This window comes from Artemia sp. Qi Xiang Cuo, chromosome 5, assembly GCF_049724085.1.
Source record: "Artemia sp. Qi Xiang Cuo chromosome 5, ASM4972408v1, whole genome shotgun sequence".
Lineage (NCBI taxonomy): Eukaryota > Metazoa > Arthropoda > Branchiopoda > Anostraca > Artemiidae > Artemia > Artemia sp. Qi Xiang Cuo.
This window is the reverse complement of record NC_142798.1, coordinates 4,116,106-4,140,127: the sequence shown is the minus strand read 5'-3', so window position 1 is coordinate 4,140,127 and position 24,022 is coordinate 4,116,106. Positions and strand designations below refer to the sequence as shown.

At 36.8% G+C, this 24,022-nt stretch overlaps 1 protein-coding gene across 4 annotated transcripts in view; it reads left to right on the top strand.

Annotated features, from left to right (window-relative positions):
• The window catches only part of LOC148951732 (DDB1- and CUL4-associated factor 11), a 75,329-nt gene that overhangs the window by 6,308 nt on the left and 44,999 nt on the right, over window positions 1-24,022 (top strand). For 3 of the 4 annotated variants that reach the window (XM_089088687.1, XM_089088684.1, XM_089088686.1), the window contains exons 2-3: window positions 6,240-6,455; window positions 18,553-18,703. In XM_089088687.1, coding sequence (XP_088944813.1) covers window positions 6,301-6,455; window positions 18,553-18,703 — 306 coding nt within the window. In that variant the 5' untranslated portion in view covers window positions 6,240-6,300. Of the gene's footprint in view, window positions 1-1,785; window positions 1,927-6,239; window positions 6,456-18,552; window positions 18,704-24,022 lie in introns of all 4 variants that reach the window. The other variant, XM_089088685.1, reaches the window with a different exon arrangement.

The window sequence follows — 24,022 nt, the reverse complement described above, 5'->3', positions numbered from 1 at the left end:
TAATTGCTCCTAGCTGCAATTTAAGGTAACCATTGATTTTAATATAATCAGGTGATAAGACTGACAAGGTGTTTTTGGTGAAACTTCTGTAATTGCTGCGACATCCACTCCTTCTGTTATCATATGAAAATATCAGAAAGCATATTAAGGGGGCTATCAACATTGGAGCTATGGAACTTCATTCCTTGTGAGGTAGGAATCTGAGAGGATGCAGGACTAGGGTAAGCAGGAACCAAAGAACTGGTAAAAGGTTTTTGATACAGCACTATGAAATGACAAAGAAGAAACAGTAGGTGAACAAATTGCAGAAGAAACAAAGGAAATGTCAGGATCAGGCACAGAAACATTATTATGAACACTACTAGACAGTTGAAAGACTAAATTTGGTGGTGCAAGTCCATAATCATTAAAAAAAAAAATTACAGGGGTAGAAGGAGGCACAGACATTAGTGGATACCTTGGGGTGGTTGGGGGGATTGTTCAAACTGGCAAGTTTTTTTTTTTAACAATGGCCCTTATGAATTATCACCATAGAAACTGATCAATCCTTTTGTTTTAAAGAGCTTCTGTATTATTTGTTTTCTAAATCCAGTTGATGGCTCAGAGAAAAGGAGAGGAGGGGGAGGCTACCATAGGGTTGATGGCTATTTGAAAGTCTTTTTACTTTGACTGGGGATGAGGCACCAATGGCAACTTCGTAAGCATGTAACAGATAATTATACAGAAAAACCATATCATCAGTCTGGGTGGGGATTCCATATGCAACAATGCTCAAATGTTGGAAAAGAATTCTGTAAAAAGGTTACACTGTTGAGTTAGGGCTCTTCTGAAAGAAATGCTACAAACAAAAAGAGTAGCACCTTAAAATTTCTAAATTATTGTTAGCTACCAACTTTTAGTTTTGTCTTTGTGCAAATTCACCCCATGTCCCTCTAAGGGTCTCAGATATAGGCCTAGGCTATGTATAAAACTGAGATTAAAGGTGATGAAATTCTTACTTTATAATAGCCTGTGCAGAAAATTTGCCGAATGGCAGACTCTTCAGAAGGAGACATGCTAGAACAAAGATGCATTTTTAATTAGCTGATTCTGTGCTCTTTTTATGGGTAAAGCTATTGTTTATGAAATTCACCCTCAGCCACCCCCCTTTTATATAGCCCTAGACTATACAAAACTAATATAAAATAAAAATGGTGCCATAAAAGATATTGTCCTATTGCTAGCAACTATGGTTTAGTTTTTTAATCATTAATTTTGAATCCTTAAATTAATGTTGTAATTTAAGGTATAATGTTTCTCAAACATTGCAATTCTACCAGGTGAATAGCATTATTTTTCAAATATGATTTTTAGGCTATGTGTCATATAAAAACAAATGAAATGGTATTATCAAAAGAGTTACTTAAAACAAGGATGAAAATGAAGGAAAGATGACAGTGTGATCAACTGAAAATTGCTATATATTATAAAATAAGAATTTCGTATGTAGTCTAGGGCTATATCTAGAAAGATTAGGAGGAGTAATGGTAAATTGTCACAAATACAGCTCTAAACATCACAAGGGGCATTAAATTAAAATTTAAAAGGTGATGGTTTATAATGCTTCCTTCAGAAGAGCCCTATCTCTATTGTATTAAACTAAAAAATTCCAAAAATGACTCTAAAACAATCATAAATACTTACCTAGAATATCCTTCCTAAATAAATATTGCTTTATTTCACCCCTCCTCCCTCTTCTGATAGATGAAAATACAGCCCATTTTATATATTCTCATTATATTTTAGGTAAAGTTTTTTGTGCATGAGTTTTTTTTGTCCCAGCAAATAGCACAGGAAGGAACATAAACCAAGCAAATCCATAAGTACATGCTCTGGAAAGGTACCAAGGAGCATAAGGCAAGCAAATAGCACAGGAAGGAACATAAGGCAAGCAAAATGGTACATAGCACTCTACTGACCTTGTAAAAGTAAAAAAATACCCTTTTTAGGCCTATAAAAAGTGTACAAACTCTTTTTTTTTTCTAAAGTTATACCACTCCGATTTAGTGGTGCGACATCTCAATTTGGTCCTAATATGGTCTTCTCATAGAATATGTTAAATTTTTTCTGAAATATCGTGTAGCTCTGGGGTTCTAGACTGATATTTAGTAATTTGCCCTAGAAATACAAAAATTCAAAGGTTCCTTTTCAACAAATCCACGTATCGCAGACCTTTCTAATAATTTTTTGTTTTTCTTTCTTTCCCAGAATTTACCTTTCGTATTTAGCGTCACATTGCTGTAAGTTCAAAGCTTAAACTGTTTGGTGAAGCCATCTATAATTTTTTGAAAAAGTGTAGGTCTAAAATTATATACAGAAGTACATTTGTCCGCGATGATGATGTGACACATCTTTTCTGCCAGAATTTAACGCCAAATCCGAATATCAGCTTTACTTTGCAGCCCAATCTTAACTTCGTTTGTTATAGGTTAATTACTTATTTGTAGGCCTAAAAATTTTTTTTGGATAAATGGTATCGCAGGATATGTTTTTATGCCAAATTTTGACACCGAGTCCAACGATAGTGTTAACTTGGTCATCGAGTTTCAACTTTAGTTGCTATTTGCTATTTAATTTGCTATAAACTCCGATTTTCTTACAAATATAGTTGTAAATCCAGATTATAATCAACCTACGAAGCTTTGTAAGGTAGTAAACGGACACGGAAGAACCCTGCTTGACAGAAGCTGAAAGCTTAAACCTGTAAGATGATTAAAGAGTGTTTATTATTTTAAGTACTGTAAGTAAAGCTTACTGTAAGTAAAGCTACAGGTAAAGCCTGTCAAAATACAATTCCCGCACATCCCAACGGTTTTCCTCAAACATACAAAAAAAATCCCGTTAATCCTCGTCCGAATCGTCGCTGTCAGCACCACATCACCCACCACATGCGCAAAGAATTTCGCATGGCTTTATCCCCAAACAAGGGCACTTTTTACCACACACAGTTTTACAGTAACAAAAGGTTGAAGCCTTGTTGACAGATGGAGGCCAGTGGGTCAGTGCTGAAATCATTGGACTGACTCCTAAAATGTCGTGATGGGTCCAGCCAAACTCAAGTGTGTTGAAGATATAGGGCTTAGGAATCACAGCCTGAAGAATAATGCGCCATTGAAGTATAGCTCTCTTGACGTGATATACGAAAGAACCATCTGTTGGGGGTAAGCTGTTCAAGTTCTTTTTTTCTGGGAAATAAATGAATTCGGAGGTTATTGAGAGAATCAAATTCTGACTGTTTTTTTTGCTATATACCAATACAGTCAGTTTTTTACAGATCCGCAAGATTTCGGGCTCGTACATAATGATGTTTTTGATATCACTCCTCACTTTCTGTGTAAGATCAGCAATTTCTTGAATGATCTGTGATTTAACAGCAGATGTAGCAAATGTTTTTTTGCCCTTTGAGAAGAAAAAACTGACCATGTCACATTCACTAATGCAATGTAGCAGCCGTTTTGACTCTTCAACAGCCCACAATGAACTTTTAGCAGTTTACCGGGTTAGAAAGACTTTGTCATGACACTTAACGTAGAGTAGCGGTTCCTAATCTATGTCACAACCACAAAAGACTACTTTGCGAGTGTTCTGTAACAACAGGGCATAAATATGTGCGTCATTTGCTTCAATAATTACTTGGGAACATCCATTTCTGTAGCATTCGGCAACATGGAGAGCAAAACGCGTGTCTGCTTCTTCATGTGTGTTGCATAAGTTCGCTTCGTAGCCCGGGTTCGGATCTATAGTTATTTTTGGATGGGACCAGTTTTAGCACTTTCATTCTATCACTGAATCCACCAGAGAGGTAAATGGTAAATCATAATTCAGAAAGACAGACATGGCTCCACAATTCAAAAATACATTCGACAAGTCTTGCCTTACTCTCTGACTGCATAAGCAAATATCCCAGTTTTCTAGCACCATGCTCTTCGTAACGATAAAACTCTTCGTCACTGTATTTCCTCTCCACTCATGACATCCACTACTGTCTTTTAGAACAATAGGATTCCCGGAAATATTTACAAGGCCGAACACTCCGTCATACCGATTAGCTATAATATGCAGCTCGGTTGTAGTTTTTGGGAGTCGATTTAAGAGCCTTGCAAGGATTCGTATCGAAAATGCCTCAACGGTTTCGGTTTTGTCTAGCACTTGTGACCGGATTAACGGCATGAAATCTACCACCACACCAGTTCCCATGAATCGGAACTTTTCTAGGCCAACTTTCTAAACTTGCAGAGGTGCGAATGAACTAGAGAAAACTTGACTTCTTACCCGATCGAAGTTTTAATACGTTTAAAGACATAGGTTAGACCTATGTCTAACCAAGTATACTACTCCATGTATAGCATAGTACAACCTAAGCCATGTTTAATGTAGTACTGATGATGGGGTGTAGTACTCAAATTATGAGGTGCAGATCCCATCGTGTACTACTGCAGGGGTGAAATAGTACATTATGTTGATGGTAGTACATAAGACAAGTAATATCCCTAACTGTAGGCTAGGGTAGGCTATGCCAAATGTTAGATTTACCCAGCATTTGGTATAGGGTATCCAAAATAACAGATTTGTAGTAGATTGGCTTAAGGTGGTCTCAGTAACATCAAGACTAACATACCCTAAAAAATCCTTGATCTAACTTACCATATTTACAGTATAGGCCAAGTCTGCATAGAAATGTTACAATATGTTCATCAGACAGTTTGAGATTAAAAACTCATTCTTAATTCTAACATTGCCTTTAGTCTTGATCTGGAAGCCAGTTAATGATTTCCAGCAATCTGAAGGTTATTTAGCCTACCTGTCCATTACATAATACAGTTACATAAGGCAGGCATTAGGCGTCGTTCAGTTCCTATTCTTAGCTCTAACCACTAACAGTACAGCTTCCAAATCACCAACCTCAAGTTTAATCAGCAACAGAGTTTAAAATTTTTTTGTTGTTGTTGATAGTGCTTACGGGCTGTTGCCCACTGCACACGTGACATAAACAATGTTTTCAGACACTCAAAATTACTTAATCTTTCACAACTATATTGAAAGGTTGGCTTAATAGAGGGTAATCTTTGAAGATGACCAGGGCAGGTTCTTGGCTTAGGATTTGTAGGGAGACTTTCAATGTCCCATTCTTATCAGCAGATAAACTGAAAATCAGTCAGCATTATAAATACATTTTAAATTAAGACAAAAAAAAAAAAAAAAAAGTTGATATTTGGTTGAAAAGTAAAGTTCATATTCGGATTGGGCGTTAAATTCTAGCATAAAAGATGTGTCACATCATCATTTTGGAAAAATGAATTTATGCATATATTTTTTGGCCTATACTTTTTCAACAAATTCAAGACGGCTTCACGGAACAGTTTAAGCTTTGAACTTTACGGCAATGTGAACTTAAATACGAAAGGTAAATTCTGGTAAAGAATGAAAAACACAAAAATTATAGAAAGGTCCGAGATACGTGGTTTAGTTGAAAATGAACCTTTGAATTTTGAGATTTTCGGGGAAAATTAACAAATATTAGCCTATAGCTCCTGGGCTATACAAGATATCGGAAAAAAAATGAGAAGACCATATTAGGACCAAATTGAGATGTCGCACCACTAAATCGGAGTGTTTTGCTTTTACAAGGTCAAGCCGTGATCTCCAACTTTGCCCCCACCCATATTCGGATTCAGCGTGGTCGATTTAGTCGGAAACTATTGTCAAACTGACTGTGTCTTTCTGACCACCTCAACTCAGAAATAAACGAGATACGCTTTAGTGGCTCCCAGACTATGATGTGAAGCTGTATATAAGGAGCACATCATAATTTTTTTTTTTTTCAAGAAAAATTGTTCTTGACCCATACCATTTTTAATGGTTCTATAGGGACTCGTATAACATTTAATTAATCGCAAAGGAACAAAATCAAAGTGTTGCTCCCAAGACACTATTGTTGTGAGAACATTTGGGAGGGGGGGGGGGCAGACAGAAGGCTGTTTTAACACTTCAGATTGCTCTAACAATGCAGATTTAGTTGATTTTATAGTTGTTTTCAATAATTTTAGTAAGGTGTTTTAAATTTCTAACCAAGTTGTAGTTATAGGTAAATCTTCTGATTTTGTCTAGTATAATATCGTTCATCTTTGTTTCACTTTTGATTTTTAAATTACTTTTAGTATAACCCATTGCAGGGTGCTATTTCTTTTCATATATTTTAGATAGATTCGCAAATTAATGTCCATGTTCAAAATTCGAAGCACTCAATAAGCAACAGTCAGAATGGAAAGAATGGAAAACCAAGAATCAAGTGGTGAAGAGGAAGAAAATAGATCAATGGAATTAGATGATACGGTTCTATTCAGGCCTTTGGCTGAAGATACTTCAGACTCTGAAGGAGAGGATGTTGTGCGGATATTTGAAAGGCTCATAAATAGGTATTTTTTGTCATTTAACTCCTGTCTTCATTTGCCTTTTTTAGGCAAAGTTTGCAATATACCCTCCAAATGAGTAGCCAATCAGGGTATGCCCAAATATGGCGGTTCTGACCTCAGCCCATATAGGTATGCATTGATTGGTCACTGATGCTGACGGCGCTTGGCCAACTCTGCTGCCTGAAGAAGGCAAATGACAAATATAGGGTTTCACATTCAGTAGTTTTTGGTTTTTGATAAACAAACCAGTTTCGACTGAGTTATACAGAATCAGCAGTCCCCTCCCTTAGCTGTGTTACCACTCCACCTCGGTTTTGCAACCCTTAATATCATGTGTTGTTGATAGCTTTAATTCCCTTTATGCCATGGTATAATAACACCATTGGTTTCCTTAAAATTTGATTTCCTTCTTTTTTTGAATACCAATTTCTTTGGCTTTTTTCTTCCTTGGATTTGTTAAATTTGAAACATAAAAGTGTTTGGGTTGCATCAGACAACTCATTAACAGATTCTGAAAGTTGATATGGGCCTGTTTTTGTTAAAGCTACATTGGTCTATTTTGATGCTTAGATCTTGGTTGAAGCTCATTAGGTCTAATCAAGATAGACTAGTAAGAACAACTTATTATCAGATGCCGAATTATGGTTTGAAAACGTCACGGCTGCCCCAAAATGAGTCATTACTAGAAAGAGCGGGAATAAGTGGTCTTACTTATAGAATGAGAGCCTTGGTTCCCGTGATCTTCCAACAGATTTAGAAAGCCAGGTACGATTTATCTTAGAGAGCCAAGAAATTCAGTATTGGCAGGGGCTGGTTTTAAATTCTACTACGTTGGATCAGTATAATCAGGCTAAACCTAGTTTTGGAGAGGAAGTTTATTTAAAATTTAGTTTACTGGCTATGATTTTATGTTGATGGATTCAGCTTAGGGCAAATTGCCTTCCAATCCAGAGCAGGCAAAAAGTGTTAGAAAAAAAGATAGTTGATCCTGAAGGGCGGTTTATGTGTCCTCTTTGTAAAGATGAGGACGAAGATTTGGACCATTTTCTATGGAAGTGCCTGGTACTCTCTGATTTAAGGGAAACATACTTACATTGGATGGTTTTGCTGCTTCCTGGTATTTTAAAAGTAGTAATCCAGCCACAATATTTCGTGTGGGTGTGTACATATATAGAAGCTTAGAAAGAAGGAAAGGTTTATACAATTAATTAGTAATTATTTTACAGAATTACAATAATTTTCGCTCTAAATTACCATTAGGTATTTTTTTCACTATATATTATGTTTCTGTGTGCTTTGTAATTTGTTCTGTTGGGGATTTCTTTATTTTTCATCAATTTTTGTGTGTATATGGCTCAAGGGCTTTTGAAATACACAATCTATCTATCTATCTATCTATCTATCTATATGAAAAGCTGGCATGTACGCAGGGGGGGGAGCTCCGTCCCCCTCCCCCAAAATCTCACACGCAGTTTTATTTTCCCATAATCTTCTGATAGGCCTACTTCTCACATAATAAGAGATTTGAAGGATTTGCCCCCCCCCCCCTCCGAAACAAATTCCTGCGTACGTGAATGATGAGAAGTTACTATCAGTGCTTCCACTTTTTGATCTCAATTTACCCTACTTTTTTTTATCAATTTGCCCTAAAATTTCCTGTATTTAGATCTGATTTCTCCCTAATTTTCTCCCAAGAAAAAATAGATATGTTTCCTTAAATTTCCATACAATCTACACGAAAAAAACATAGCGCAGCATCAAATTGTTATTTTTTACTTCAGATAATGATGCATATAACATATTTTACACTATCGAGAATACATAAAAAAAAGTTCAAATAAGTGTCATTTCCAGCACTTCATCGCACGTAGCGTTTGCCTTCGTCTTGAAGTTAGTGACAGCTTTCGGTATGCTAACAGTGGATGAAGTTTTATCTTTGTTTTTCAACCAGTATTTGACTCGAATAAGTGAGACTAGCGTGAAATTCTCGACACTATCTCGGATGTCTGTTTTGATTAATTTCAGGAGACTAAACAAACGCTCAGCAGGTAAATTGCAAATGGTAAAGAGAAGATCCGTAATATGCACTTTCGCAATTTTGGGTACTTGATTTCGCCACTGTAAGTCTTCAGACTAAATATCTTCATCCGGTACTGCTAAACTCACAGGTCTTCAACTTTGTCATCTCCCAAATAAGGCTCAGTGACGTCAGTCATTGCCTGTGATCTCCATTCTACATCTATTTTCTGGAGGCAACACTATTCTCTTAGAACAGGAAATCTCGCAAATAGTTGCCATAGAGATTTTTGCTTCAAATTTCTTGCATTCTTTGGTTCAACCAAAGCCAAAATGTCATACATTTCGTCTTCAAACTTGAAACGGTCTTTGATCTGCTTGATTATGACTATATAGTGTTTTCGACAAGACTGGTAAAAGAGATCAATATTATCACTTGGCTCTTGAACATCTACGAGTTCTTGCATTGAATCGGTTGCATCTATTCCAGTATGTGTTTGGTCTAAAGGCAGGTACTCACTTGAAAGGTAAGGATCCAGTTCGGCAAACAAACCAACAATGCGAATATAGTCCAGTTTCATGAAGTTAGACGCAACATCATTCACAAATTTTCTGGCACTTGCCTTTAGGGGGGTGAAGAGGTTGAAGCTCAGATTGAAAAACTGTGTTGGATTCGTTAAAGAGGTCGAGAGAGTAGTCCAGGATTTCAAGGTATGGCTTAGTCAACTTGCTTCGTAATGTTGACAAGATAAGGTTATTGGTTGCAGTTGGGTCGTCAAACGTGGTTTCTAAGAAACACTGTGTAAGAGCAACCCGACGATCAATAAGCCTCTTTCTGCAAGCCTGAAGGGACAACCAGTGGGTCGGTCCTGGTGCAAGAATTGAGAGTGCTTTGCATTGAAAGAACTCCTGAAATTCAGCATACTTATCTCATTTGGAAGTGCTTCTGGAAAAGTGGGTATAGATATTTCACGCCAGGTCTTTTAGTGTCTTTGGAAGTGACAAGCATGCATAGGATGAACATAAGTGAATAAGATAGCATGAACATTTCACATTCAAGATATAGGCACCATGGCTTTTATTAGCGTTGAAGCAGATCTATTGGCTCCAAAATGATGTTAGTAGTGTGTGCACAAAATCCAACAATATTTTGCCAGGGAATTGAGTTTTTTTTTCCAATGACTTGTTTGATGCAGTTAGTCAGACCCTCAGCCAACCCATCACTACACTTAACCATGTCCAATACTTCGACATGAAGGTTTAGATCTTTCTCACTAAAAAAACACTACAGTGATAGCTAGCTGTTTATCACTAGTACAATCAGTAGTTTCATCAATTATCACGCGGAAAAAAGCTGTTTTGAGCAACTCGACTAACTGGTTGTGTAGTACCAAAGAAAAATTATGTCACCAAATATTTGTAGCTTTTTGTTGACCCCTGCTAGGGCCTGGTCTTTTGAAAATAATTTTCTTAGGAGAGGGATCAACCTGTCTGCAAGAAGTAATGGCAAATTATGTTCTGCCGAAAATATGCAGATGCGCTGTTCAATCTCTTTGGAATTACTGCCTACAGTCAGAAGTTTTTCAATGCTGCCACGGCCAACCTATGTCTCAATTTCATTGCTGGCTTTTATATACTACTTGGTCAGAGCAAGCCGGGTCAACTCTGAGTTCCCTCAATATTCATACTTCAAACAGAACCTACAGTATGGTACAAAAGTATTTTTCTTTGACTTGTTTGACACTCTTTTATCTATCCAATTTTTAAGCATTGGTAACTGAAGCAGCTTGTCAATAAACTTTTGGTAGAATTATTCCTTTTGGGAATTCTTAAAATCATTAATTTACCCCAGATTTCCCTTAAAATCCTTACTTTAACCCAGATTTCCCTTTATCCCTAGATTAAAAATAAGTGTCCCTAAAAGAAATGATTTCTCCCTAAAATAGGATAGTCTCCCTAGAAGTGGAAGCCCTGGTTAATATTCCGATATAGCTGTTTCACATGCAAAAGTTTTGGTAGTTATTTCTATACTTATTATACTCCCTCCTTCGGCGTTTAGTCTTTCTAGGACGTATTGCATTCCTTCTGTTAGTTCTGAAAGGTCCAAATTTCAGTTAGATACCAATTACGCCTGCTGTTAATTTAAAATAAAAATAAGTAAAAGTAAAAGAAATAAGTAAAAGTAAAAATAAGTAATAAGTAAATAAGTATAAAAATAAGGCTATCTTGTATTTTGTTATTGACAAGGATTTTTTTCGCTATTAGAATGTGTTTTTGTTAGTATACCCAACATAACAAGCTCTGCTCTCTATTGGGGGCTAATGTTTTTCATTATGTTAAGTTGTTTAAATAAAACAGTTGAAGAGAGTGGAATTGCTCATAGCTTCAGAAAAGGGGGTGGAATCAACTTACAACACCTGTCCAGAAGAATAGACTATTCAGTACTAACAACATGTGGGACCCACTAAAAGAACAAAAATAAGTTCCCTTTCCAATTGATGTTTAATAAGTAGCATGTCAATGGCGTGATTTCAAAGACCCAGTGAACAATGAACTGTCATATGAAATGTCTTAATAACAGAGTAATTAATGAAAAGAGAGCATAATTGATTCTGAAATTTTTATTTTGTCAGTGATAACCACTACATATAAATTGAACCAAAAGAACAAGTTAATCGACTGCTGTTGAAGGAGGAGGACCATATACATTGGTGGTTAGTTATGAGGTGCAATTTTTTTTCTACAATTGGAGTTTTGTGAGTTTTGATCTTGTGTTCAACTAAAGATATTTAATTGATAAATTAAACAAAAACTTACCAAGTTTGAAGTTTGATTGTAATTCTACTCCAAAGAAGGAGCGCCAGCGTAGCTGAGAGTTCAACTGAGATAGACCTTTGCAATCGCCTCTATTGACCAAAACAAAACCAGTATTTTAAAGTCATTGTAATATTCCGTGGTTAAGCTCATGATGAAACGCTGAGAGTTCAACGGGAAGGGAAATTGGGAGGGCAGTTGAACTCTCAGCTACGCCGGCGCTCCTTTTTTGGAGTATAATTACAATCAAACTTCAAACTTGGTAAGTTTTTGTTTAATTTATCAATTCTACTCCAAAAGGAGCGCCTTAGCTCCGCCTTCGAGTTCAACTGAGATTTTAAAGTTCAGCATGAGCTATACCAACACTAATGATGAATAATAGCCCTGTTCATTAAAACAGGCTGTTGTACAAAAATTCATTTATAGGAAGATATTTCAAATATAACAAATTACAGTGAATATATTCAAAACACAGATAACTGCTGACCACTTTCAATTGGTTTATTATAAAACCTTGCAAACGTTTTGGCATTTGTCCAGCCTACATATTTTATGATTTGATCTACATCAACTCCTATTGCTTTAAGGTGGGACGTTGAGGCAGACCGTGTGCTATGAGCACCATAAACACTGATATCTATACCTGCAAGAAATAAAACTTCTTTTATACATCTAGAAATAGATGACTTGGACACAGCAGTATGAGGCTTACGATATGTAAGAAAAAGTGCGTCGTTTATATCTTGGTATAATGTCATTCTAATATACCTAGATAGGTGCGTCACCGGACACAGGGACGACTCTTGAAAAGGTCGAAATTTAACTACTGATTTGTGGTTGCCCGGTTTCGATGTTTTTAACAATACATTGATTTGAAAATCAAAACTTCTATCGTCATTATGTACCATGTTACTAAGTGATAAACTGGTCAAAAACTGAAGTCTTTCACAAGCTGATAAAATCAATAAAACTGCTAATTTTTGTGTTAGTGTCTTTAATTGAAGATTTTCGATATCCCAAGCTGGCAGTCTAAAGAGACCAAATACACATTTTACATCCCAAATACTTGAAATCTTGGTAGACTAGGCCTTCTATTAAAGACACTTCTCATAAACTTCTTGGTGATGTGATTACTGCCTAACTGGAGGCTTGGTAGAATTGCCGATAAAGCACTCCTCGCAGTATTAATAGCACTGTATCCAACACCTGAGTGAAAAAGTTCCGTAATAAATGTCAAAGTCTCCGGTAGAGTTGCCTCCAAGGCCTGGATTGTTTCTTCCACAAAAGTCGATCCATTTTTCAATGTAAACTTTGTACTGGTGCTTAGTTGAATCCCGCCACCCATCCATGATAATATCGACTGTGGAGGGAGAATATCCTTGGTGGTGAAGCCCTTGCCGGAGACGACGCAAGCCGCTAGGTGTAACGTCCTGGACAATGGATGGTGCAAGGTCGGTTTCTGTGGGAGAGACAAAGTAAAATTATCATTTGGTAGAAATATTGGACTTCCTATTAAAAGCTTTAATAGTAAGGGATACCATATTTGTGTGGTCCAATTTGGAAAGATCAAAATACCAGTGGCCTGATCTGTTTCCACCTTCTGAAGGATCCTCAGAAGTAAATTGAAGGGGGGGAATGCATAAAAGAAATAATGCTTCCAATTCATTGCAAATTCATCTACGAAAAAACATTCTGGATCTGGTTTCCAAGAAACAAATGTTTTAATCTGAAAATTTAATCTAGTCGCAAACAAATCAATATCTATTGACTGACATACCAAAAAATTCAAAATAGTAAATATTTCAGAATCCAATTTCCATTCCCTTTCATTATCAAATTTTCGTGATGCCTTATCCGCAATATTAGCAACCCCAGGCACATGTTCTGCAGATATCCATCCTTTGCCCTGCAGTACTACCTGCCAGACCTTATTTGCGAAATAATTACAAAGTTTAGATTTTTATCCTCCCATTTTATTTATATAAGCTACTGTGGTTATATTGTCAGAACGCAGCCGGACATGCATGCCTTTAATATCCTGAGCAAAGCATTTTAAACTCAGATAAATAGCGTTCGTTTCTAAAACATTGATTTTAAATCCCTTCTCTTCGGAGGACCGTTCACCTGTGGCCGTTTTCATGGAATATCCATCCACGAGTACCCAACTTAGTTTTGACGCATCACTACACAAATATTTGTCAGTTGATCTAGGCTCAATTACTTTAGAAGCATGATTGGCAATATCGAACCACCATTGTAGTATCAAATTTACATCGGATGTTTAAATTACCCTTGCCGCAAAATTACCTTTCGCGTACCTTAATGCTTGAGTTTTCAACGATTTCGCTTTCTGGCACGATAAGGGCCCTAATTCTACTGATTGAAATGTTGAAACAAGAACGCCAAGAGTTTCAGCCAATTCTTGAATCGTAGTCAATTTTTGACTAAGAATTTTTTTGAACCCAAATGTATAACTTTTTTAATTTTTCTTTCCGGCAGGAAAATACGCATTGATCGCGAATCTAACAAAAAGCCCAGAAATTCTATTTGTTGCCTTGGAATGAGAACTGACTTTCCCGGGTGGATCACAAACCCCAGTTCTGACAGTAATTTTACTGTTTCATAGACATTATTTTGACACTCGAAATATGACCTTCCTAGAAGGAGAGAGTCGTCTAAATACGTAACTGACAAATACCCTTTTCTTCGAACGAGAGAGATAACAGGTTTCATAAGTTTCGTAAGAACCCTAGGGGCAGATGATAAGCCATTCGGCATTGAAGTGAACGCATAACAAAGGTCAACTTTAAAACAAAGCCATATTTGATCTTCAAAATCAAGAGGGCATTAATAATAAAAATCGACTAGGTCAATAGAGGCCATATAACAATTTTTTGTCATCAAAAGAACCGCAGAATGAACACTTTCCATTTTAAAATGGTAATATTTAATGTTTTCATTTAAATTTTTAACGTTAAGAATAAACCGAGTAGACCAATCTTTCTTTGGGACTGTAAAAACAGGAGAAATACAACGTATTTCCTTTATTCTGAAGTCGGGTACTTTAACAATAGCACCTTTATGCAATAAAATATCAAATTCTTTTCTTATAGCCTCTATTTCTTAAAACGTAAAACTTTTGTTTTTTGTTTTCAAAGCTTTTAGTGGTGTTTTCTCAAATTCAATCTTATAGCCTGAGGTTACAATATTCAAATCACTGGTTATTGACTGCCATTTTGAGATGTACTTACTAATTCTCCCAGCTTTAAAGTTATCAGCCAAATGTTGTGACTGCCTATTGAAATTAACAACAAAATCATAAAAATCAAGAGCGGGGTATGATACATAGTACATACCAGCTATTTGCGATCCCTTTTCTGGAAATTCTAGAATTTCTGGAATTTGGACCTCTCTTGACGGTCCTGGCCCTGCTTTCTGCGATAATTTGGACGGGGGGCCTCGTTCTTCCATCGGCAATAATGGTAGGCCCCCCTTGCACGTTTTTTGGTTTTCCAAAATATTTTGTCAAATCCGCCACGGATTTAGCTTTAGATGTTGTTTTGGCAATATCTTTGCCAAAAAGATACTCCGTGACTTTGACTTCAGGAGCACATAAAGCTGATGCTACAGTGGGATCTGGGCTCAATTCCAATTTCATCGCGTGACGTCTTTTTAAACTTAGATCGTAATTGGTGAGGCCAAGCATGTGAACTGCATCTGTAAGGTTTTTGACAACCTTTTCTTTGATATGCTCATTTTCAAGCTCAAGAATCACATTTGCTGCCTCTAAAACACGAAATGTTGAGTGAACAGTTGTCCGCTACACTTGAAGGGCCTTCTCATCCCTCTATCTAGCTTGTGATGAGTGAGTAGCCCAAACTTCTCTATTCACCTTTGGAGGAACGATTTTATCGGTATTCGCAGGCCTAGGGTGGCGCTCAAATAACTCTTTTAGCTTCACTATTTCCAAAGGCTGAGAAAAAGGTCTATTTGCAACTTTGGCAAGTTTCTTATGGATCTTGGGACCCTCTTTGGTACCCGAACGTTCTTCAGAAATCTTTCTGAATAGAGCGTTATTTGACGTGTCTTCTTTCAATCTTTTACCTTTGTGCTTTTCCGGATAAGCCTTCCGCTTTGTGTCATGGATTTTTGTGGGGCTCCGAGAGCAAGATTTTTCGTTCCTAGAACTAATTTCACGGCTCCGAGAGCCATACCGAGCACGAGTTTGAAACTCTGGGCTCCGAGAGCCATTTTTTTGATCGCTATCACTCTCACTTGAGAGTACTCTGCGACGCGAATGAGCTTTATATTGCCTGCCACGCCTTTCACGATCATAATCTTCATCGACTAAATTGTCCAACAATCCAATCACTAACTCACTATCACTCATTATTTAATTTGGTCTGAATCAAAGCGAATGCTAAAGTCAACTGGTTTTGTTTTGGTCAATCGAGGCGATTGCAAAGTTCTATCTCAGTTGAACTCGAAGGCGGAGCAAAGGCGCTCCTTTTGGAGTAGAATTGGTAATTAACTATCCTGAAAGTTGATGTTTTTATTTCTGTTTGCATAATTAACGTGGTAATGCTAAATTGCGTTTTAGTTGTTTTTATTTTCTTGAAGTCAAATTTGAGTTGACAATCTATTTCCATAAATTGAGAGATAAGGGTTGGGGTTAATAATCTAAGTACTTTATATCCACATACATATTTTGTATTAGGCCTATTGCTTCTCCATTTAGAAAGATGTTTAAGGTTATTGATAGAGCATCAAGTATTTTTTTCTTTCTTTCTTTTTTATGAGTGAGTTTTACAAAACAAGTTGATGAAGAAAAGTATGGATTGGCATAGGTTTTTGTCCAAGTTATATCTTAATTGTTGGGCCCAAGCTATTGGGGTTGGTTTATTAGCCTTGTAATCAGACAGGGGGCTCTAAGGATCTCTTGTTGATTTTATGTATGTTCTTGTTTTTTTTTTTTTTTTTTTTTTTTTTTTTTTTTTTTTTTATGTATATATGTTAAATCTTAAAGGTCAGGGGAAATTGTTCCATAATTTATGTGTAGCAATAAATAGCCTTATATATGTGATCTTGTTGAATATGCCTTTTTCTTTTAAAAAGAACTAATGGTCTGCGTTGCGAAGGTACCAATCTCCGGATTCAATGCCTTCGGCTGGGAGTGCAATGACTGATTGGGGGCAAATGCTCCGACGTTTCCCGTGTTTTATCACCAGATTTCTCCAGGTATTCATTTAGAGCTGGGTCGACTCTGGCTGAGCTTACAGAGTCACACCATTGACCCTCGTTACAAAGCAAATAACCAGCGACACTCGAACCCCTGACTTGATCGGACGAGCGGACTTGAATATGCAGTCACTTGAAACTCTTTCATCTCGGATGCTTGTTGAAAACGTATAAGAAAATGAATATTTTTTCAGGTGTATCAACTGCAGGTAATCCAAATTGTGTGCACAATTCAAAACATTTATTGTGACTTCACTTGACTACTCTTTAACACAAGTATATCGACTGATCTACGAAATGCCGGATAATAGTCATCCACCAGAGTGAAACAAGTTTGCATTCTTGTGGACTTTATATAAATCAGTGTGATAGGCATACTTAACCAATGTGAAACTAATATGAATGTGTTTTTTGGACAGAATGGGGGGATGGGACCTTGGTTGTCATTCAATTTGAAGAGCTTGTGTGATTGTATGAACGCTAAAAATCTGAAAAGTAAATTTATATTATGCCAAATATATATATAGCATATCACAGCACTCTACCTACAGTCCGTAAAGTCTGGACACAGTTTCTGTCTTCCATCCACCTCTGGCTAGTGGAAAGTGTTGGAAAGAGTTTCTGGCTAGTGGTTTTTAGTGCTGAATTCAGATTTTTGCACTTATGGTTTTCAAACAACCAACGAATCCAGTTGTTTTCTTTATTTTGTACATCAATGATTCTCATAGAATGAACAACGCTTTGGAAATGTAGCAAATTCACAAGTGAACCCAGTTTACTAATGTCAGCTTATTGAGATAAGTGAATTAAGGCAGTAAGAGCATTGCCAATTTTCAAATAGCTTGCGTTATCTGTCAGTATTCGTGGTAGATTTCGTTAGTTGGTCTTATAAGCCAGCTTTGCGACTGGGATATTCACGATTGACACTGCTTCTGTTAATGCATGAATTGTCGCAAATAACCCTCTTTTATAACCTTGTCTTTCTGATGTTTGCCACTAAATGCGAATGCAAATGCTTAATTTCAACGTGGGTTTTTACTAATTGCCATTGTCTGTGTGAAATTTGTACACTACTCAGTAATAAAATACAAGTAATAAAACTTTCTGTCTCTCTCTTTCATACACACCCTCTCTCTTTCTCTCTCGCCATCTTTTTTTCTTTCTCTTTCTCTCCACTTTTTATCTAATAAAATATTTTTGGAGTAAGGCACATTGAAAGCGCCAAATGTGCCGTCAATCCTTTGTCCGCTTTAATCACTTGGTCACACTCATTTGCTGAAAATCCATGGTTGTAGCAATAGCCGTGACCTAAGAACGAGCAAACCACAGCCCATAATAGCCAAAAATTGATTTATTCTAGTAACCGGTAAATGGCATTGAAATTTATAGTACTCCTCTCCCCTCTTCGCCCCTCAAGGAGATTTTCCAGTGTATGTACAATGCAATACTAATACTACTACTACTAACAACTCACCATAACATCAAGCCGCCTGATGTCAATACAGCTACGCCCGCTCCTCCTTCGTCCCGATCTATAAATACATTCTAAGACCACACTGGCTATATATGACATGAAACTAAGAGAGGAAAGGAAATAATACATTAACAATAAAATTAAAAAAGGTGAGAAAACGAGGATTTTGTCAGCCAGTGCTACTGGCTGATAAAATCATCGTTTTCTCACCTTTTTAATTTTATTTTTCATTTATAATTTCCTTTCCTCTCTTAGTTTCGTATATCCCGATCTATTCAAAGCCTGATTCTTTACATCATCCCAAGACGTTTCCATTTCTCTTAAATCTTTCCTTACGACTTCCTTCCACCCCAACTGAGGACGGCCTGCTTTCCGTTTAGCCTTGACTTATAAGTACCATTTTATAGGCTTTCTTGAAACCAACTATGTCACATTCTTATTTTATTTGGTTTCAAATGTACATTAGTCCTCTGGATAGTAGTGTGATATGTATATCAGATCCCTTTTTATTTCCAAATCCAAACTATCGTTAATTCATATGCTTTTGTTCTATTACAGTAATCGGATACGCATCATCGCCGATATGTATGATAATGGATCATATGACCGGTTGATAGGACCCGTTGACCCGTCAGATAGGAGTCTACTGTGGAATAGAGCGGCGAGCCCGGTTCCGTACAGTGAGCAAATGGAGAATAACAGTCTTAAGGTGAGCTTCTTCCTGATTTTAATTGAGAAATAAGAAATAAATTAGGTGAAAAAGACTGAAGCATAGCATGGTATATTATAAAATGTATATATAATAAAAACAGATACATACATATGAGAGACTGCCTCCCTCCATATAACTCCTGAAATTTTATGATTTTCCAGTGGTTCAGTGTGTGAAGATACATGACCTGATACTACTACTACTACTAACAACTCACCGCAGCACCAAGCCGCCTGAGGCCAACACAGCTACGCACGCTCCTCCTCCATCCCAATCTACTCACAGCCTCCCTTTTTACGCCCGCCCATGAAGTTCCCAGTTCCCTTAAATCATTCTTTATGACGTCCTCCCACCCCGGACGAGAACGACCTGATTTCTGTTTAGCTCTAGACGGTTGGCCGAAACGGACAATCTTCGGCAATCTGTCATCCTTCATCCACAAAACGTGCCCTAGCCATCTCACCCTTTTTTTCATCATAGCCCTAGAAAGCGGGATTGAACCACACTTTTCGTACAGCCTATTGTTTGAAATACGGTCAGTCAGCCTTGTACCCAGAACAATCCTTAAGCAATTTCTCTGGAAAACATCTAGCAAATCTTCATCCGCTTTTCGGAGCGCCCATCCTTCAGAGCCATATTTGACCACTGTCATCACTGTAGCTTCTAATATTCTAATCTTGGTTTGCAGACTTATCTTCCTATTTTTCCAAACTTTTTTTAACTGTGAAAAAACACCCTGAGCCTTGGCTATTCTACTTTTGACATCTTCACTGCTCCAACCGTCTTTACTAATAATACTACCAAGGTACCCTGAACTTGCAAAACCTCAAAAAGCTCATTCATTTTGCTCAGAGTGTCATCTAGGTTGCTTAGATCATGAGCATATTCGAGATCCAGGATAGTATATCCTCCCCATTTGATTCCGTGGTCTCCCATTGCCTTTCCTGTGCTTCTTAAGATGAAGTCTATGAATATAATCCGTATAAAGGGGGATAGAACACAACCCTGCTTAACTCCTGATTCAATACAAAACCAGCTGCTAACCTCATTTCGTACCTTAACCTTAGCAGTGTTATTCTCGTACATAGCTCTAATCACTTTAATGTATTTGTCTGGTATACCATACAAGGATAAAACCTTTACTTAATCTCTTCTATCAACAGAATCGAACACTTGCTAATAATCTATAAAACCGAGGACCAAAAGTGTTTGAAAACTCAGGCACTTCTCAATTATTAACCTAAGAGTGAAAGTTAGGTCGACACATCCTCTACCTTTTCTAAAACCGCACTGTTCTTCTCTTAAAACTTTGTCTACAGCATCTCTTAGTCTAAAAATTATCATATTACTAAGTAATTTACAACCTACAGAGACCAGACTAATCCCTCGATAATTACCACACTCAGTTTTATCACCTTTCTTATAAAGGGGCTTAATTAAAGTTTTCCTAAAATCGTTAGGTACTGCCCCTTTTTCAAAAATCATATTCATAATCTTCAGTAACTTATTTCTAACCTCAGAGCCACCACATTTAAGAAACTCATTTACCACCCTATCAGCACCTGGAGCCTTGTTATTTTTTAGTCCTTTTAGTACTGTCGCTAATTCCTCCTCACAAAACACACTTTCAGATGTGACACTGAAAAACCATACCGAAGCAATGAGATAATAGAGCGCATCATGCAATTTACTGATTTATTGATTGTCCCAATATGAGCGCTAAAAGAGCATTCAACGTTAAACGTGACATCGACAAGCACTGAAGACTGAAGATTCATGTAGTTATGGCGAAGCAGGACACATAAAATGTCTCTGCTCAGGATTGGCACGAAACATTTTCGTCGATACGAAGACTATAAATAGCGTATTGGTCTTTAAATGTGTTAATCATAGCACCAGATAATTGGGAATTGACTGGAAGTTTTCAACAACATAACCCAGGAGAACTGACACGCTGTTTACTAGATTGAGTCCATGTTCAAACCAGGAAAGAATGAAGTTTATCACAGCTAAAAAAAAGCGACATTTAAACTTTAGTGCGCTGAGGGGTGGCAGTATGTGAAGAAAAATGGCCCATAGTTTGTTCCTAGTTGCCGGAATGCTGACGTAAGGATTAAGTGTAGTTAATTAATGGATGACTGAGCTCTCGGAGCGCAAAACTATAAGCTTCAGTGACTTGACAGCAAGGTAAATCCTAGTTTCCATAAATAACTCCTCGAAACCTTCCTTGTAACAGAGTCAGCTAGGTCATTATCATTTTAGTATAGCCTATCTGTCTCGTACTAGCCTAGTGGCTAGCGCGCTGAATTTGTAATCCTGTGTCCGTGAGGGCAGGGGTTCGAGTCCTGGTGTCACATATTTGGTTTTGAAGGAGGATCAGCGGTGTGACTCAATAAACTAAGCCAGAATCGAACCAGCTCCAAATGGGTACCTGGAAAAATCTGAGTGTAAAGGACGAGGATCGTCAGATGATTTACCCCCACCCGCACATAAAACTCCCAGCCGAAAGCAGATAATCTGGCGAAAGGTACCTGTGCTGCGTGGACAATTGGTGAGCATGCGACAAAGTTTCTTTTTTATCTTTAGGAAAGTAGTTAGCATTTATAGTTCTGAATCGGGGTAAAAAAAAATAAACATGTTGTTGTATTTAACGTATGTTTTAACTGGTTGATCTTTAGCCTTTTGAAGTTGGCAGCATTGTTTAATCTTTGAAAATGAGTTAGTTTAAGTGACATTAAGTTTAACAATTCATTCATACCATTTTTGTAATAGCGACTTTGGAGCACCAAGGACATCACAATAAAAATATATTGCCTTCGGGAGCTAATACACAAGTATTTGTCCAATTTGAGTCATAGCTACTCCCGCCGTTTGCACATGCCGTTTACCAAAACACTTAGAAAACTATATGTCTCCCAATTCACAAGCGAGTCCAGGGGACTTTTCAGTTATGTTTCAATCCTAAAACATGGTAGTCTGCGTGAGATTCTAAGCAGGCAAGCCTATTAGGCTTAAGTCGCTTCGCCTATGAGGCCATGCAAATTCAGTCCCCCCCCCCCTTTTGCATACAAATCAAGTCGACATTGTCCTTCATGAGTCAGCTCGAAAATCTCGATCATCCTAAAAGTTCTATAACTATTTACCTTAGTTCTACCCTAAGATGTATGGATGGATGATAGACTATGTATCAAAAAGTAAAAATGACATCATTTTTATACAATCCTGAATAAAGCTTATGCCAGCAGTGCCTCTCACTCAGACTATCTCTTTTGGGTTTTTCTCACATTAGCCATGGAGTGATGGCAATTTGATTTTAATTCAAGTTGCGAGGCAGAGCTGGCATAAGGTTTCGTACCTGAATACCGTGATTTTCGAAGATTTATTTTTTGGCTGTTTCAAAATTATGAAGTTTTCAGGTCAGGACCACAGTTTCGTTGGCTTTTCCACGTTGAACCTTGAAAATAAGACTGTGCAAGATGTTTTTAAATAAATGCTCTTAACGGCAATTTAAATTTATAACCTTAGACCTGATTAGAAAACGTTTACTAATTTGACGCGCTGAAACGCCAATAAAAACATAAGACTATGATAAATATAAGCGAGTAGTTGTCGGTATGTTCATTAGCCATGTCCAGCAAATACTAAAATATAAATGAAAAACGCTAAAAAATTACAATTAGAAAGAACCAATCATAACAACGACAAAATTTAAAGTTGAATAAGATTGAAAGAGTCTCAGGAATAGTACTTCACTTAAGTTTGGCTAAGGCTGGTTAAATGAATTAAAAACTTGAACAATGTCTTAATGAAATGCTTGTTTTTTTTACAGCCAGCCTTGTATGTCTTTTGATAGAGGTTTAGTTTGATTGAGTCTTTACTGTATATTTAAAATGTGCAAATCATTTTATGTAAATTAATCTGCATAGGGTTAACTTTGTACTTGATCGTGGTGATTTTAGTTTCGCTCAATTTTAGATTATCTGATTTTTTTATTGTTTCTTTTCATTGTAAATCTTATGTTTTATTTAGTTCTTATTCTTTATTAACACGGATTCCGCTTATATTTTATTCTAGTCTTGTCACCACCATCAGCTGACATAGTGTGTTTTGTTTTAGGAGGGTCATATTTTGGTTTAGTCTCATTCTTGTAATAATTGCCATGAAGTCCTTTAGTACAAACCATAGTTAAATCTCATCACCATTTGTGAAATTGATTGCAAAATTGCAAAATTGATTTCTCTTGATTGCAAAAAGTTGTCATTCACATAAAATATCATTTTTGTATGGGAATACTTCCTATGTATTTCGAAGGCTGTATAAGGTGAGATATATATCCTTCGCTCAAATGCTTGATCAAGAACGTCAACTTAGCTAAAACTGATTTTCCTTACCTAAAACTAATTACCTTTCCAGCAATATGGACCCAAACTGGTAACCATTTTGGTTTGGTTTGTAATAGTGAACGGTCTTAACCAAAAACGATGGCTAAGGAGAAACAATTTAGTATTCATGCTGACTGGATCAATACATAATTTGTTTATATTGGGAAGATGTTATCAATATACTAAAAGTTGCTCATTTATGACTAAAAAGCATAAGGTACCTCTCATATGAGTAAATACCCATTTAGATTCAACTGCCGAAGACACCTGTGACTTGGATAAATCTTACGCGTATTAGTACAAAGTACCAGGGAACTGAGCTTTGCTCGGTGAAAAGAAAGATAGTTTGTTTAATGTCTTTCTCAAAAATTTCGTTTTATTTTCCTTGCTGTAGAAACTGAAATCATTATGATATTGGACGACTTGGTATTTGTGACATCATTCATATAAAAAATATTTCTTCAAAAATTAATTATAGCCCTTAATCGAATTTTCCAAAATTTGTGACTTATCAAGATCGCTTTTTCAAATCAGAAAATTAACAATTACCTTATTGTGAAAATCTTATTCACCCAATAATAATCACAGAGCAAAGCTCGCTCCTCTGCCATACATATTATTATTGCAAGTTTCTGTTGCAATTTCTTGCACTTAAGTATCCTTGACTCACTTTACAGCATTCAAACAAGAATTTTTTTTCTATTAAAGCTCCGAATCAACTGATTTATAAAAAAATAATTGTTTTTTGAGACTTTTCCTACTAATGCTCAAGACTTTCAACCTTCAGGAGTCTCTGATTTCAGTCAGCAGACGATTTATAAAAAATATTGTGGGGGCTGGGAGGGAGAAACGAATTTTCCCAAAGGCATGAAATGTCTGGTTCGTTTTTCACACCGTAAACTGATAGTATGCTATTTTTCAGAAAATATCATAG